Source organism: Pseudonaja textilis, chromosome 4, assembly GCF_049901715.1.
Source record: "Pseudonaja textilis isolate UNSWEBS1 chromosome 4, rPseTex1.2, whole genome shotgun sequence".
NCBI classification, from domain to species: Eukaryota; Metazoa; Chordata; class Lepidosauria; order Squamata; family Elapidae; genus Pseudonaja; species Pseudonaja textilis.
This window is the reverse complement of record NC_141993.1, coordinates 46,732,927-46,748,157: the sequence shown is the minus strand read 5'-3', so window position 1 is coordinate 46,748,157 and position 15,231 is coordinate 46,732,927. Positions and strand designations below refer to the sequence as shown.

At 38.4% G+C, this 15,231-nt stretch overlaps 2 protein-coding genes across 9 annotated transcripts in view; one reads left to right on the top strand and one right to left on the bottom strand.

The window, feature by feature from the left end:
- The window catches only part of STN1 (STN1 subunit of CST complex), a 29,341-nt gene extending 25,493 nt beyond the window's left edge, over nucleotides 1-3,848 (bottom strand). Inside the window, exon 1 of one of the 3 annotated variants that reach the window (XM_087932793.1) lies at nucleotides 3,692-3,848. The gene's annotated coding sequence lies outside the window, so the exon portion shown is untranslated. Of the gene's footprint in view, nucleotides 1-3,545 lie in introns of all 3 variants that reach the window. The other 2 variants (XM_026704729.2, XM_026704728.2) reach the window with 2 other exon arrangements.
- Nucleotides 3,682-15,231, top strand: part of SLK (STE20 like kinase) — a 42,422-nt gene continuing 30,872 nt past the window's right edge. For 3 of the 6 annotated variants that reach the window (XM_087932792.1, XM_026704717.2, XM_026704715.2), the window contains exons 1-2: nucleotides 3,682-3,815; nucleotides 4,453-5,243. In XM_087932792.1, the coding sequence (XP_087788918.1) occupies nucleotides 5,094-5,243 (150 nt within the window). In that variant the 5' untranslated portion in view covers nucleotides 3,682-3,815; nucleotides 4,453-5,093. Of the gene's footprint in view, nucleotides 3,816-3,837; nucleotides 4,114-4,452; nucleotides 5,244-15,231 lie in introns of those variants that run through there. The other 3 variants (XM_087932791.1, XM_026704716.2, XM_087932790.1) reach the window with 2 other exon arrangements.

Below are 15,231 nucleotides of genomic sequence, written 5' to 3'. Positions count from 1 at the left end.
AGATCAGTGGAAGAGAGGAGATCGCCCTCCCGAACACTCTCTAAAATAGAATGCAGAGTTTGCATTTTAATTTGTCTGTATTTCACAAATTGGTTGAGAATTTTTAGATGCAGGATGGTTCGCCACCCCCCGACGCTTTGGGAACGATGAAAAGGCAAGAGTAAAGCCCACGTCCCTGTTGAGAGGGGGGAACAGGTTGAATAGCTCGGATTTCAAAGTGTTGAATGGCCTGTTTCATGAGGTCTTGCCTTGAAATGTCCTGAGAGACAGGCCAGCTCAAAAATAATAATTTCTTTTTCTTTTCCCCCCATTTGGGGGTGACATTAGGAAGTCCAATTGTAACCCTGACCTAATAGTGCAGAACATGCAGGCATCTGTCGTTGACTCCTCCCATTTGGAGGCAAAGAAAGCTAGGCGGCCTCCAATGGGTGGGGAGAACGAGGGATTACTTAGAGCGATGGCAAGAACAACCCCCACCCTCCCAAAAGGGCTCTTTACCAGTATAAGGAGCTGGGCGATAGTTGGCTCTCTCCCCAGAGGAAGAGAGAATCTTACGTTTATCTCTGGTTTCAATGCAATAAGGTTCCAGAGCATCGCCAAAAAGCTTATCGCCCGCGAATGGAACTGAAGCCAGCTTCCATTTACGACGTGACTCTGCCTGCCAATTTCTGAACCATAACAGTCTTCTTGCTGCTACTGAAGATGCCATGGCCCTAGATGCAAATTTGGCAGAATTGAGAGTGGCATCTGCAATGAATTCCCCCACTGCGATAATCTTATTAAGGTCTTGGTGAGACCGAAGGTCAGATGTAGGCAATCTAATCTGGAGTTGGTGCAGCCACCATATGAATGTTCTCGTGAAAAAAGGATGCTGCTGTTGAAGACTGAACAGCCCATGCAGCGCCGGAATGTCAACAGAAGGCACTGCCAGGGCATTGTCCAGGGCTGCGCTGACGTTATAGAAATGCTTATCCAGAGAAGATGGGCGAGGACCTGCCAAAGGAGAGGCGCACTGTTCCTTGACCATGACCAGGAGCAAAGTGGGAGAAGGCAAAACCCTTGCATGCACTACAGGCTTGGAGAAGAGTGCGTCTCCCTGGCTAGAGGGATTTCCTTGTGGCCGGGAGCCACTTCCTCTGGCGACAGCTTGGCAGTGACCAAGGCCCTGCTGAGTAATGGCCTGAAGAGAGAAGGACTGAAGACCAATGCAGAGGATGTCTGCTCTGGGCAAGAGTCCTCTTCCTCTGAAAGATTTTGGTCAAAGGTCTCACTCTAAATCAGGGTGATGAGGCAGGGAACTTATAGATTGAGAAGGGAGAAGGGCCTGAGCCCTTTCCAGAGGTCAAATAATTTGCTTGAAACCTTCAGCCAATCCCTGCCTAATGGCCAATGAGACAACATCTTGGATATTCCCTGGTCTATGCTAAAAGGTAGGCCGAAGGCCCGCTGCTGTGGGAGTGAAGGTGGCTTCAGGCCTAGATTGAGAAGAGGTTCGAGGCCTGGAGGGAAGGGGAGGAGCATAGGGCCCAGAAGCCTGTTGGAAATAAGGCCCAGATCTGCTTGGATCCTGAGGATCATATTGTACTGCCAAAGCCTCAGGAGACCAGGATGGAGGATGGAAAGGTTTAAGATAACTTCTCCTCCCCTAGGAGGGCTTGGCTGGGGCCCACGGGTATCACCTGAAACCTGCTGTAATTGCCCTCCCTTCTGTTGAATAGTTCTGTTGAACTGCCTCTCTAGGGCTGCATGTCTGCGCTTTTTCTGCCCTCAACTCAGCCTGAGTTGCCTTCTTAGGGGCTAGAGCCTTAGCTCTGATTTTAGCAGTCACCTCCCTCTGGACCGATTGGGTGTGTTGCCTACGGATTTTTCTCTTAGTGGCTTAAGAGACTGCTCCACTGGGGGGAGCTCTGCCTGACCCTTATCTTGCTCCATTGTAGAATAAAAGGCTCTTGCGATGGAAACAAACTGTTGTAAATTTTTCTATTAGGCCCCTTAGGGTATAAATGGCCCCCGGGCTTACAATATGGCCACTCACCTCATGGTGGAAGGCTTCAATCCAAGATGGCCAGTGACTATGGGAAACAGGCTCCGAGATTGAAGAATCGCTCCTTAGGCTATAAAGAGCCCCAAGCGAAGTCAGCAAAGGAAAGTGCAGCCTCTGGCCACACAATCAGCTGGCTGACGCTGTTATCGGTTTGCTGATCGCTTTTTAGACCGCTCAAACCGCAGGTGTGGGGGAGGTCTACAGACGCTGCCCAACTTGCCTGAGCAGTGCTCTGGCAAGGCTGCTCCCAATGTTGCAGGAGAGAGCCCTGCTCTCCTGGAAGAACAGCTGTCCAGATCCTGGAAGCTGATGAAGCAAGGAAAAAAGGTACTGAAGATCGCTGGTGAGTGCTAACTAACAAAATGCTTTCAGAGACACAGCTACTGACTGAAAGGAGCTGAGTCAAAAGCTGGGGTAACTTCCAGGGTCTGGCTTTTATATCTTAGTACAGACTCAGCTAAATGACATCATAGGAAGGAGTCAACCCATCCTGGGCTCTCGATGCAGTATGGAGGAGAATCCACACTGTATATCAGACATTAATACAATCGAGCAAGTCCAGAAGTAGAAGAGTACTACACTCCTCTGCTCGCAACAGAATACCCTATGCCACCAGGCTTGCAATTTTGGGCTTGGACAATCTTGAACTACACCACCTACTGTTGGACTTAAGCATAGTACACAAAATTATCTGCTACAATGTCCTACCAGTCAATGACTACTTCAGCTTCAACCGCAAAATATAAGAGCACACAACAGCTACAAGCTCAATGTTAACCGCTTCAGCAACAGAGTGGTCAAAACCTGGAATGCAGGACCTGACTCTGTTGTTACATCCTCATACCCCCACTCCTTTAACCTCAAACTATCCACTATTGACCTCACCCCATTCCTAAGAGGTCTGTAAGGGGCGTGCATAAGTGCACCATCATGCCTACCATCCCTGTCCTATTGTCCCCATTTATTCGTACCTATTTCCTGTATTCTTACTCATGTTTATACTTATACCTATTATCTTGTAAGCGCTTGAGAAATAAAATAAAATAAAATAAAAAATAAATAATTCGGATATGGTACACATGGCACGCTTTTTCAGGTAAACATTGGCAAGTTTTAAAATGCATTTCCTCTGGAACCGATTTTAATGTTTTAAATCCCGTTTCCGTAACAGGAAACATCGTTCCCTGTTATCTTAGGTGGCTCCAGACTGGCTGAGGGCTAAACTGCAGATCTCCCCTCAAAGTTGTCAAGCACTCATCCAAGCATTCTCTGTTTAATGAAAGTGGTCGTCGGAAGAGTACATTAAGACTCAGATGCCCAGCCCAGCACACCAGTTGGGTGTGTTTAAACATTGTTTCCTGCTTTCCTCGTTTTGTCGTGTTACAGAGGAAGTGACTTAATTAAACTGGGGGGAACGGGACACCCGCTTTCAGTAGTCGCGAAATCATACTAGGGCCTCCTCGCGCTTCCACTCATATTCCCCCTCCCGCCCTCCTCTGACCTCAATTCTAAACCCGGTCTGCCTTACCCGCCAGAGAGACCGGTGGCGCTGTCATTGGTTTGTTCATAGAGGCGGCACGGTGTCAGACAGGACGAGCGAGCGCAGAGAAACCGGAAGGGATTTCGTCCTTTTGCTTTCTGTCGTACCTTTTGTTCGTTGTAATATCCGGTGGTTAGAACCGAAGGAGGGAATTATGGAGAAAGGATAAAAGGCTTGGGGAGAAAAGACGCCTGCGAGGGAAACGGATTGCTAGAGCGCCTGCGTAGCTCGGTAAGGGAGAGGGAGAGAAGGCGGCGCAGGCGCGTGGGGCGTGGGCTGGAAGAGTCTCCCGGGTGGGGGGTTGCGTTGCGTGTGGGCGCGCGCGCGGTGGCGGTTGAGAGAACAAGAGCAAAGGAGGGAGGGGGGCAAAGGAAGCGAGACCACCGAGCTTCTTTCCTGTGTGCTCCGCCCCCTTGTCTGAGGGAGCTGTGGAGGGGGGGAGGCGCAGGAAGTAAGAACGCTTAAGGCGGCGGGCGTCATCCTCCCCATCACCTTCTGAGGTGAGGGAGACGAGAATCCGTTTTGGCTGGTGAGTTTCTCATTCCTATCTTTCGCTCCCCCCCCCTCTTTTGTTGGAAAAGACCAGCAGCTGCCACCATTGAGGGTCGCTGCTTTTTCTGGAAAAACTCTTTTCGCTCCCAACCTATTTTTCTGCCATCTTTCTCCAACGAAAAAAAAAAGGGGGGGGGGGGTAAACGGGGAAGGAGAGTGGAGGAGGCTTTTTCATATAAGTGCTTTTCGATAGGGAATAACTTCATTTTTAATAAATATACTGTTTGGTGGGCGGCGGAGAAGAAATTTTAAAAATGGTTGAGGAATATGTTATTATGCCACTTAATTTTTTTGTCCCTTCCCTCTCTCCCAATAGACAAAATACTCTTGAAGGCAAGCCTGTCCTGTCTAGAGTAGGAAAGAAGATGCGTGTTTTTCGTTCTCATGGATTGCTGAAGTTTTCAACTACCAGAGGAAAGGAGAGTTGCATTTGACGCGATGTTAGCAGTCTGAGCTGTTGAATAAGGAGGGGCAGGACTTGAATACAGCTGCCTGCTTTTTTTGCACACATGTTCGCCATTTAATATTGGATCCTTCATCGAATCAAGTGGGCATTTTTGAGAGGGTCATTCCTCAACTTTCAGCCTGTTGTACGACCAACACATCTTTGGGGAATAGTGTCTGTGGAGCCTGTTCATATGCATTGAGTGATTAGATAAACTTAGTGCGAATTATATGATTATTAGGTTGCTAAATCTACAGTGATAAACTTGTGGGAAACTGTATGTGACCACATGTGGCTGGCAGCTACTTACTCTGGTTGATGTTGGATTGTGTATCAAATCGAAAATCTAGACTGCAAATTGTCCCTCTGCTCCTTTCTTAGCATCGTTGCTGACGCATAGCACAGTGGTCATAATTTTGTACTGTTTTTCTTTTAGACCATAACAGTGGACAAAATAACTGGTTTTTTTCCTGAAGCGTTTAAAAATAGTTTTTGAACTAAAAAGGGCAAATATGTCCTTCTTTAACTTCCGTAAGATCTTCAAGTTGGGAGGTGAAAAGAAAAAGAAACAGTATGAGCATGTCAAGAGAGATTTGAATCCAGAGGATTTTTGGGAAATTATAGGAGAATTGGGTGATGGTGCTTTTGGCAAAGTATTTAAGGTAAGTAATGCTTCTGATTTGATGCTGTTTTAGTAAATTGTATTTTTCTAGGCCCTGTTCCATATGAATTTAACACCATAAAAATTCATAATCCATAGAATAATGAGTGTCAGGCTAGCATGATGTAGTAAAAATGATGGATGTAAGTAGCTATCTAAATTAGTGATAAGTCCATTTTTAATTACTGCTTAGAATAAAACAAAAGTTCTTGGAACATAGACCCATTCTAAAAACATTATGACTTCAATAATTATTTGTTTTTGGAATCTTATAATGCTGTTTTATAGAGGGTGGTGAACATATCTTAATGTAGGAATGCTTTTAAATAATTATATGATAATAACTTAATATTGTTCCTTTCCTTCAAGGTGTGGGAAATGAAGTATATTCAGAATAGACTAATTAATGGTATGAGAAGGGCTTTCCTCATATGTTTCCTGGATAATCCTAAAATGTTAGATTCATAATTGTGTCATTGATATGAACAGAGATTAGCTTTTACACATCAAATACTTGAATTCCATGAATGGGCTACTTTCAGTGTTATAAATTGGTATTTATATGCATGCATTCTGCATCTCATTAAACTTTTCATGTTTCCATAAACATAACCCAGCAGTTTCACACTACCAATCATTTGATTTGGTGATTAATTGCCAGTTAATGATACTAAGCTATTTTATTTTCTTCCATTAATATCAGTAAGAAGCTAGTAATTTACTTACTAACTAGCTGACTTAATTAGTGACTAAATTTCAAATGGCCCATTTATGCTATGACTAGTATATATATATTTTTAAACGTTACTAAGCTTTTTCTACAATAAATAATTTTTTAAAAATTATTAAAGGAGAATAATGTTAAACTGTCAGTTTTTTAAAATAAATGCGAAACATTTTCCATTGTTTGGATTTAATTGTCAACATTTTAAAATAGGCAACTTTTTAACAGAACAATATTCATTTAATGTAAGGAAATATTTCAGTCTACTCCCTGCAGGCTTCTCAGCCCATTGGAAAACTGAGGGACTCCTTTTCTTGGTGAAAGGGACTGAAGATGCAATGGGGGTGGGGTAATGGACCATTGACATTGTTGATTGAGTTAATGTAGCTTAGAGCCCAACCCATATTCTTCAAAAAGAGTCTCTTAAGCTGGCTGGCATGGCTAGATGATGTGTTTCAAATAATCTACTTTTAATAATTAAATATATATGATAGCTTTGTGATTTCATTTTTATGCTGGTGATTTTCTTTCTACTTCAGTCTTATTTGGACAGCAGTTTGTGCATGTCAGTCATAAAGCTGCTCACTGTCAATGTCTAATCTTAGATTTGAATTACAAATGGAGATTTTGAATTACAGTGACTATAACTTTGTGCACTAACAATATTTATAGCTTTGTGATTCAATCCAATGAATTCAATTGTTGCTTTTGTTTTTAATTCCACAAATCAAGGAGGCATGGTAGGCAAGTTGATTCTTGTATCTTATATTAGTCACTTATATTCCATGCACATATTGAATAATCTGAGGTCTGCTTTTCATATTTGAATATATTCTGTGTGTCAGCTCACACATACATGTTGGTTCCACCCATTCTTTTATGAAGCAGTCATCTTTTTCAAGGTATAAATTAAATCTTATCTACCTCAAACATTTATTTAAAAAGGAGGAAGCAGTATGTATACTTTGTATCTTTACCTTTTGCTTCAATGGACTTCTCTTCGAAGGACTTTTTGTTTCCTTCCAGTTCAGTTTTATACTAAATACATTCCCAGGCAAGATTTTAAGGGCAGTTCCTTGACTATGAGAATGCATCTTTTGGAAATTGTGATATTCTGCAATATTGATAGAATAATTGAATTTTTTTTCTTAATATGTTTAATTGAGGACATATAGTATTTATGCCAATATTTCCTTCAGTATGGAATGATATAAAATTTAATATAATAAACTGAAAGGAATTGCATGAAACAGTTCCCTCATTCTCCTTCATTATGTACCCTTGCCCATTGCTAACTATCCATAAAAGTTGCTCTGTAGTTCTGGTAAGATCCCTTTAGGACAAGAAAGGAGTGAAGTCAAGTTGCAATTCTAAAGCCCATTTAATAATAACATGGAAGCTGTTCCAAAATAGTTCAAAGTGGATTGACTAACTGAACAAAAGTTGCAGCAGTAGTAAACTAAATTAAACAAAAATGTTTGTTTATATCAAAATGATTACAAATTAAATATATTACACTAAAATTCTTTTTATTTAGAGAAGATTCTGCTTTGATTTTTTCTCTATGATAATAACCTGTTGAAATCATGGAAATTGCTGATCATAGACAGTAAATAAAAATTGTTTGATTTAGTATAATGTATCTGTTTTTGTTTACAGCTTTATAGTTAGCCTTGTCATTTTATTCTTACAACTCTTACAGCTGTATTTTAGTACTGTATACTGTATTTTGTCTTTTTCTTAGCTAAAGTATTTGATTTTTATAACATGCACACATAAAATCTTTTTGTTATGATAAAAAACCATTGCACATACAAAAGTTAAACTAAAATTGCAGCAGAATGAACTTTTATAAATAGAACAATATTTCTGTTGTGAGATTGTTTTGTAATAGTTTATTAGAATAAGAAATATTGTTCTTGATCATATTACAAAGTTTGTATGATAAATGTTTGCTATGGACTTACAAAATCTTCATTTTTTTTTCTTCATAACTAACAAATTTGAATCACTTTAGTTTTATTTGTCAGCTAGCATTTAAGAATAAACAAGAACACTTACAATGGCCACTGACTGTGATAGATGATACAAAGCAGATAAGTTGCATCTGACAAAGGGAGTTGTAACACATGAAAGAATATACTGCAATAAATATGCTGATCTTTAAGGAGATGCATATTGTTTGCAGATAAAGGATATTCTATCTGAATTAGTAGGTATTCTAACTTTTTGAGTTGCATGTGCTAATATGGGCTATGTGTAGAAACATATGGGCTATATGTAGAAATTTGAAGGTTGCATGATATTATGGCCAAAAATATTTTTAATTTTCTTGATGACAGAGAAATGTTATTGAATTTATTTTTGTGTGTTTATCGTGGTTCTGCTCTGTAGAGCTGAAAAGAAACATACTATATCTTTACATTGGCAATGGAGGGAATAATGACTGGAAGCTTGCATCTCTTAACTTTCATAAAAATAAATGGTAAGCAAGAGACCAATCTAATCCCATCTAACAGACAAAGGAAGAGAAACTTTGACAGTGGGTTGGTTATACTTCCATTCCTGAAGGAACAAAGATTTTTTTTTCTTGAACACTTGGCTGTATCTCATAGATTTTTGACTCTTAATAGTGAGAATAATTTGTAATTTAACCTATCATGGATTATTTTATAGAAATGTTCTGTTTTTACACAATGGCAATATACAGCCTTTTATATCTGTTGACTATGCTGCTAACATAGAAGAAACACATGAAACATAGAATTGTTGTTGAAGCACATCCAGTACAACTGGATGTTGTAAAATATCTATAGAGACCTAAAAGTAGTGGCTCTGCTGCTTGGATATACGAAGTATGTTATTGCATATGCAAATGAGACAGCCATGCAAGAGAGTTAAATAACATTAAAAGAAATGGTCACTATGAAAGAATTTGTTTCCAGGACAGAAAAATGTGACACTTATTAACCCAACAAAATTTCTGCTTCACATAAAACTCAAGACTGATTAAAAAAAATTGTGAACATGATGAACAAGGAAAGGGCAGTTTTATGTTGTTTGAATAGAATAGAATTCTTTATTGGCCAAATGGGATTGGACACACAAGGAATTTTTCTTTGGTGCATAAGCTCTCAGTGTACATAAAGAAAAAATAAAATACATTCATCAAGAACCATAAGATACAACACAGTGATAGTCATAGGTTACTAATAAGCAATCATCTCATACTAGAGTCATAGGTTACTAATAAGCAATCAAATCATACTAGGAAACATAATAAAGATACAAGCAACACAATTATAGTCATAAGTTGGAAGAGATAGGTAATAGGATGAAAATAATAGTAATACAGTCTTACTAAATAGTTTGACGGTGTTATGGGAATTAGTTGTTTAGCAGAGTGATAGCATTCGGGGGAAAACTGTCACGTCTAGTTCTGTGTACGGTGCCCTATAGCATCGTTTTTAATTAAGAAGAACTAACATCTGTTGGAACAGATGTTTCCAAGAAAAACTAATGCCAAGATTGAGGAAGGCATTTTTGTTGGTCCACAGATCAGATGTGACATACTATTTGAAGATCTGTTAGTGGAGACAGAGAAAATCACCTGGAAAGCACTCAAGAATGTTCTTGATAATTTTCCTGGCAACTACAGAGCACCAAACTACATTCAGCTGGTTGACAAATTTCTTACAGCATACAAGACCATAATGTGTAACATGTCACTAAAGATTCAGTTTTTGTGTTCACACTTGGGACTTCTTTTCCAAAAATCTAGGTATGTTAGTGATGAACATGGATTCACCAGAACATTACCATAGTTGTCAGGCATGAAAGACCAGGCCCACACCTGAAGGTTCAATTTAACTGATTTATTGCTGAAAGTCTAGGCACAGAAATCTTCTCAACTAAGGATCAACATTTGATTAGTGTTAAAATTCAATAAGAGTCAACAGAAGTCAAGGGCGTTTAGTTAATTCATTTCTGCCCCAGCTGATTCTAGGCTGATTCCTCTTTTCACTTCTCCCCTGGCTCTGCTAGTCCTTCTACACAGTGGAAAAAATGGCATCAGGGCAACTGGAATCCATCAGATAAACAGATAATCAGAGTTGGAAGGGACCTTGTAGGTCATCTCCTGCCCAAGCAGGAGACCCTACACCATTTCTGACAAATGGCAGTCCAATCTCTTCTTGAAAGTCTCAGGTGATGGCGCTCCCACAACTTCCGAGGGCAAGCTGTTCCATTGGTTGATTGTTCTCACTGTCCGAAAGTTTCTCCTTATTTCCAGGTTAAATCTCTCCTTGTTCAGTTTCCATCCATTATTCCTTGTCTGGCCTACAGGTGCTTTGGACAATAGCTAACCCCTTCCTCCCTGTGGTAGCCCCTCAAATATTGGAAGACCGTTATCACGTCTCCTCTGGTCCTTCTTCACTAGACTAGCCAAGCCCAGTTCCTGCAACCATTCATTGTATGTTTTAGCCTCCAGTCCCTAATCATCCTGGTTGCTCTTCTCTGCACTTTTTTTTTATAATATGGTGAACAAAACCAGATGCAGTACTCTAGATGTGGTCTTACTAAGGCTTTATAGAGCTGGATGCAGTACTCTAGGTGTAGTCTTACTAAGGCTTTATGGAGTGGTATGAGTACTTCCCTTGATCTTGATTGTATCCCTCTGTTAATAGAACTTAAGATTGCATTAGTTTTTTGGGCTGCTGCTGCACACTGCTGGCTCATATTTAGCTGGTTGTCCACTAAGACTCCAAGATCCCTCTCACAGTTACTGCTATTGAGCCTGGTTTCACCCAGTCTATATGTGTACCTTTGGTTTTTCTGTCAGTGCTGACTGACTATTGTTGGGTACTGCAGCAAAATATATCAGACTGAGCAGCAAAAAATTGTTGGCCCCGTTGAACTCATTCATGTCAGAAACATTATACAATTAAATACATTATAGTCATTAAAAGTTAATACATTTTTCAAGATTCCTAGATTATACAGTTGTTCTGAAATCATATTTGTGTTCAGTTTGAAGGGGCCTATCACCAAAAACTTTCAGGAAGCAAATCTTTTGGAAAAATTTATTACCCAGTGATCCTGTGATTTCCTTAGAATCAAATGTTTAGGAGCAGTAATACATTCTAAAAGTATATAGGAGCTCAGGAAGCAAAACTTTTGGGGGAAAAATCTGTTATAATTTATTCTTAGTTTCTTGAATTTCATTCATTTGAAAAAGAATGAATATATAATGAATTGGAAAAAAAATAACAACATTGGAAGAAAAGCTTTGAAAGAGCCTGGATAGACAGACAGATAAGCTTTCCAAATCTCTTGGAAAGGGTATTTCATAAAGCATGATAGCATTTTCAAACCCTCTGATCCTCTGGAAGGTTGAGTCAATTGTTTCAAAAGCAGTCCTTCATATCTGTAGATGGAATGATAAATTTATCCTGAGACTTTGCACATTGTGAGTTGCTGTTTTTCAGTCTAAAGCAGGAGGGATTGTTTAACACTTAAGAAAAGAATGCCTTTTTGCACATTGTGAAACACACTTTAGAATGATTGGCAGCATAACATTTTGCAGGTTACATATCCTGTCAAAATGACTTGCAAATATTAGTCATTATTAAATATTATAAGGTGCCCAAATAGTAACCCTATTCCTTTCCTGTTTAATATCTACATACAACTACTGGTGTGGTTATTGTCATCTTGGGATTAGCACCATCAATACATTGATGATGCTCAATTGTACACTTCAGCCCTGGGAGTACTTATAGACTTCAGTTCCCAGTTGATGAGTAGGTGACATTCATGGCCATGAAAGCCCTTGCACAATTTAAATCTAATATATCAGTTGTGCTCCTCCTGGAACACAGGCCTAATTTCCTTGTTGAACTATTCCAGTGTGCTTTAAATGGACCTGCCATTGAACACCAATTTAGAATCTGCTGTTCCAGAACACACAAGTGCCGGGAGTTTTGGATGCAAACTGATAAATTATAGTTTTTTACTAGAATACCTTTGCTTTGTGGGATGCAAGGCTTTCAGGTTTAATTTAAGGTATTGTTTAACATATATGAAGCTCTATATGCTATTGGTCCAGGTTACTGAGGAACTGTCAATCTCTTATATTTAACTGCTCCACCACATCTGACATGATGGGCTTATTCCTAGTCTCTTCTTTGAAACTGCCATCTAATGCAAACCAAGAAGCATGCCTTATCTGTCACAGCACCTTTCGTCTTATATGGAACATTCCCCAGAGGTCCAGATCGTCCTGACTATATAAGCCATTTGGAAAACTTTGAAGACTTAACTTTTGCCTCTGGCTTTGGGACCAGGCTGTCAATGGAAGCCCCACCTGTAGGATTTGATTGGATAATAGTTTTTTAGGGATATCAGCTTTGTTATGTTTGCTACTACTTGTTTTTATGTTTTGCATTGTGAACCATCCAGAATGAGTTTAAGCAGTGTGGCTATATAAATGAGAGGGAGCCTTGAAAAACAAGAACATAGGAACTTATTTGGGAATCTTTCCAGAGAGCAGTTAGTAATGGTCCTATGAACTGGAACTGATAATTATCCAGCTAGAGCAAACTTTTAAAATGGTTTTTCTTGTGAGATTACAAACCTCAAAGTAAAAAATGTTTTCATTTTTTATTAATGTACACAAGCTACTCTAGGAAACTCTTTCTGAATAATATGTTGAAAAGAAGAGGTAAGGTTTTTAAAGCTGTATATAAAATTATGCAGGCACTTAGACTTCCATGCACACTGATAATTCTTAATTACATAGGTTATAGCTCTCCAATAATTGATGAATGAATTAAGGGATAATGCCTTTTAATCTACTGTGTCTCTTCTTTTATTGCCCTATTAAATCATATTAAGTATGTGTAATATTTTAGGAACAAAGTTGTGGATTGGTGCCATGAACTTCTAAAATTATTTTGAAAATCCCTATAGTCTAAAGTTGATTCTAGATTAGCAAAAAAAAAATGGCTTTTTGCAGTGCTGCTTCTTTTTCCTCTGTGAATAGTTTTAATCTGTTGCAGCCTGATGGGTCCTAATTTAAGGGGTACCACAGTCCTTGTCCCCTCCTGTTTTTTAACATCTGATTTAAATTACCAAGGGAGGTCATCCAGCAATTCAGGATTATGGTCTCATCAGTATGCTGATTATGCCCAACTATCTCACTAGCATGCTGTTGATGTTCTATCCCAAAGCCTGGTGACTATGATGGTCTGAAGGGAGAGAATTGGCTCAGATTGAAACTAAACAAGATATGGTTTTGTTTGTACATGGGTTTCTATTTTGGTGGCATTGTTATTTCTTGCTGTTACAATGATTTTAGATGGAGCTACTTTTAAAGATTACGTAGTAATTTCAGTTAGTTAGAATATGGAGACCAATATCTGCTGGTTCTTGTTATTGGGAGCATATTACAAGTATAAGGCAAGCTTTGTACAAGATGTAGTTCAGTTCCTAGTACAATTTAAAGTTCTGGCCTTCTTCAAGTAAATTAGTCCCAGACTGTTAGATCATATTCTGTAGTGTGGTCTTCACGTTGTTCCAGATTTTTGGAATATCATAGTAGACAATCTACAAGTTATTGTTTCTCCATAGCAGTGCCAACACTATAGAATGGGCTGTCCATTGAGATGAGACTGATCTCCCCCTGGTAGCTTTTAGGAAATTGTTAAAAGTTAAAAAATTGTTAATATAGCCATTCATTAACATTCATCTCCATCTCTTGTAATTATATTTCTCTCCAACTTTAGTTTTGCTTTTGCAATTTATACTGTATGTTTTAATTATTTAATTTTATTTTTACTGTGACATTGTAACAGTTGAGTCCAGTGAAACTGTATGGTGGAAAAATCAAATAACCAGTTTAAGTATTAAGTTTTAAGTCTTTTTTAGAAATAGTATAAAGAATGATAGAATTAAAGATTGCTATGTTTAGTGGGTAAGCAAAATATTTTGGAAGAATAAAGAGACATAAGATTATTGAAAATTGAGGGATAGTTATATAAGCTTGTTATGATAAAATTGCAAAATGTGGCTCAGATAATTAAAAATTCAGCTAATGCAAACATACATTTTGGGAATTCTATCTCCTTTACTATTTATCCTGACATAGGAGTGCATTTACTATATACCACCAAATATGTGCCTTTCCTCAAGGGAGGGAAGAATAATAAATATACACAATAATATATAATAATATATTATTGAATAATATATCATTGTTATTACTGATAGTTCTGAGAAAGAACATTGTTGGGTGATAGTTTTCTATACATGCATTCATGTGTGTAGAGAGGGGGGAGGAGTAATGTTTAAAATTATTTTTATTCAAGTTGTTGGACACAGTTTTTTTTGTGAGGAATCTGTTTTATGCAGTCAGCAGTGAGTGACTGCATGCAGATAATATATATATAGCATTGTAATATTAAGAGTTATATGAAACTTGTCAGAGTTCTTTCAATTAAAGGTAAAATACTACAAGAATATTTTTGAGAACATAGATTTATTGTAGCAATAAGGCCATTGCAAAAGAATCCTGTAACAACTATATGTGAATTCTGTTTATACAGTGATGCAATCAATATTCAGATTTTCTGAACTTCTTTCTCCTGAAGTAATAGAAGTAATTTTCTTTTGGATACAAAATACAGTTTCCATCTGTTGTTTATGTAATACTGGCTTGATATAGCATTCAGGTTTTTTACTTTTGACTATATGATAATTACCATATCCATGCATATAAATTAATTAATAAATAATTATTAACTAGTTATCCTGAATCAGCAAAGCAAAGTGACTTTATCGTATTATGTAAAACATTTTGAAGTATGCTACAAAAGCTTAATAAGCATTAGAGCTCTCCTAAGTATAAGAGCCTGACCTGAATATAGTACATAGTCTTGAATTATCAGAAATCTTTAGCAAAGTGGAAATGCATAGAAACCATTGCATAGTGGTAAATCACATGCTTTTTACATGCATAGAATTCCTATGTAGACTTAGTTTTCATGTGCTTTGTGTTTTCTACATTTTGGTTTCCCAATTAATGGAAATGGAAATAAGCCTTACCATTGATATTTGGAAGAAATAGGCAGATTATATTACTATCTAGACCAGGGGTGTCAAACTCAAGGCCCATGGACCAGATCCAGCCTGCAGGGTACTTAAATCGGGTCCACGGGACCAGCCTGGAAATAATAAAGGACTGGCCCACAGGACTGGCAGCCAAAAC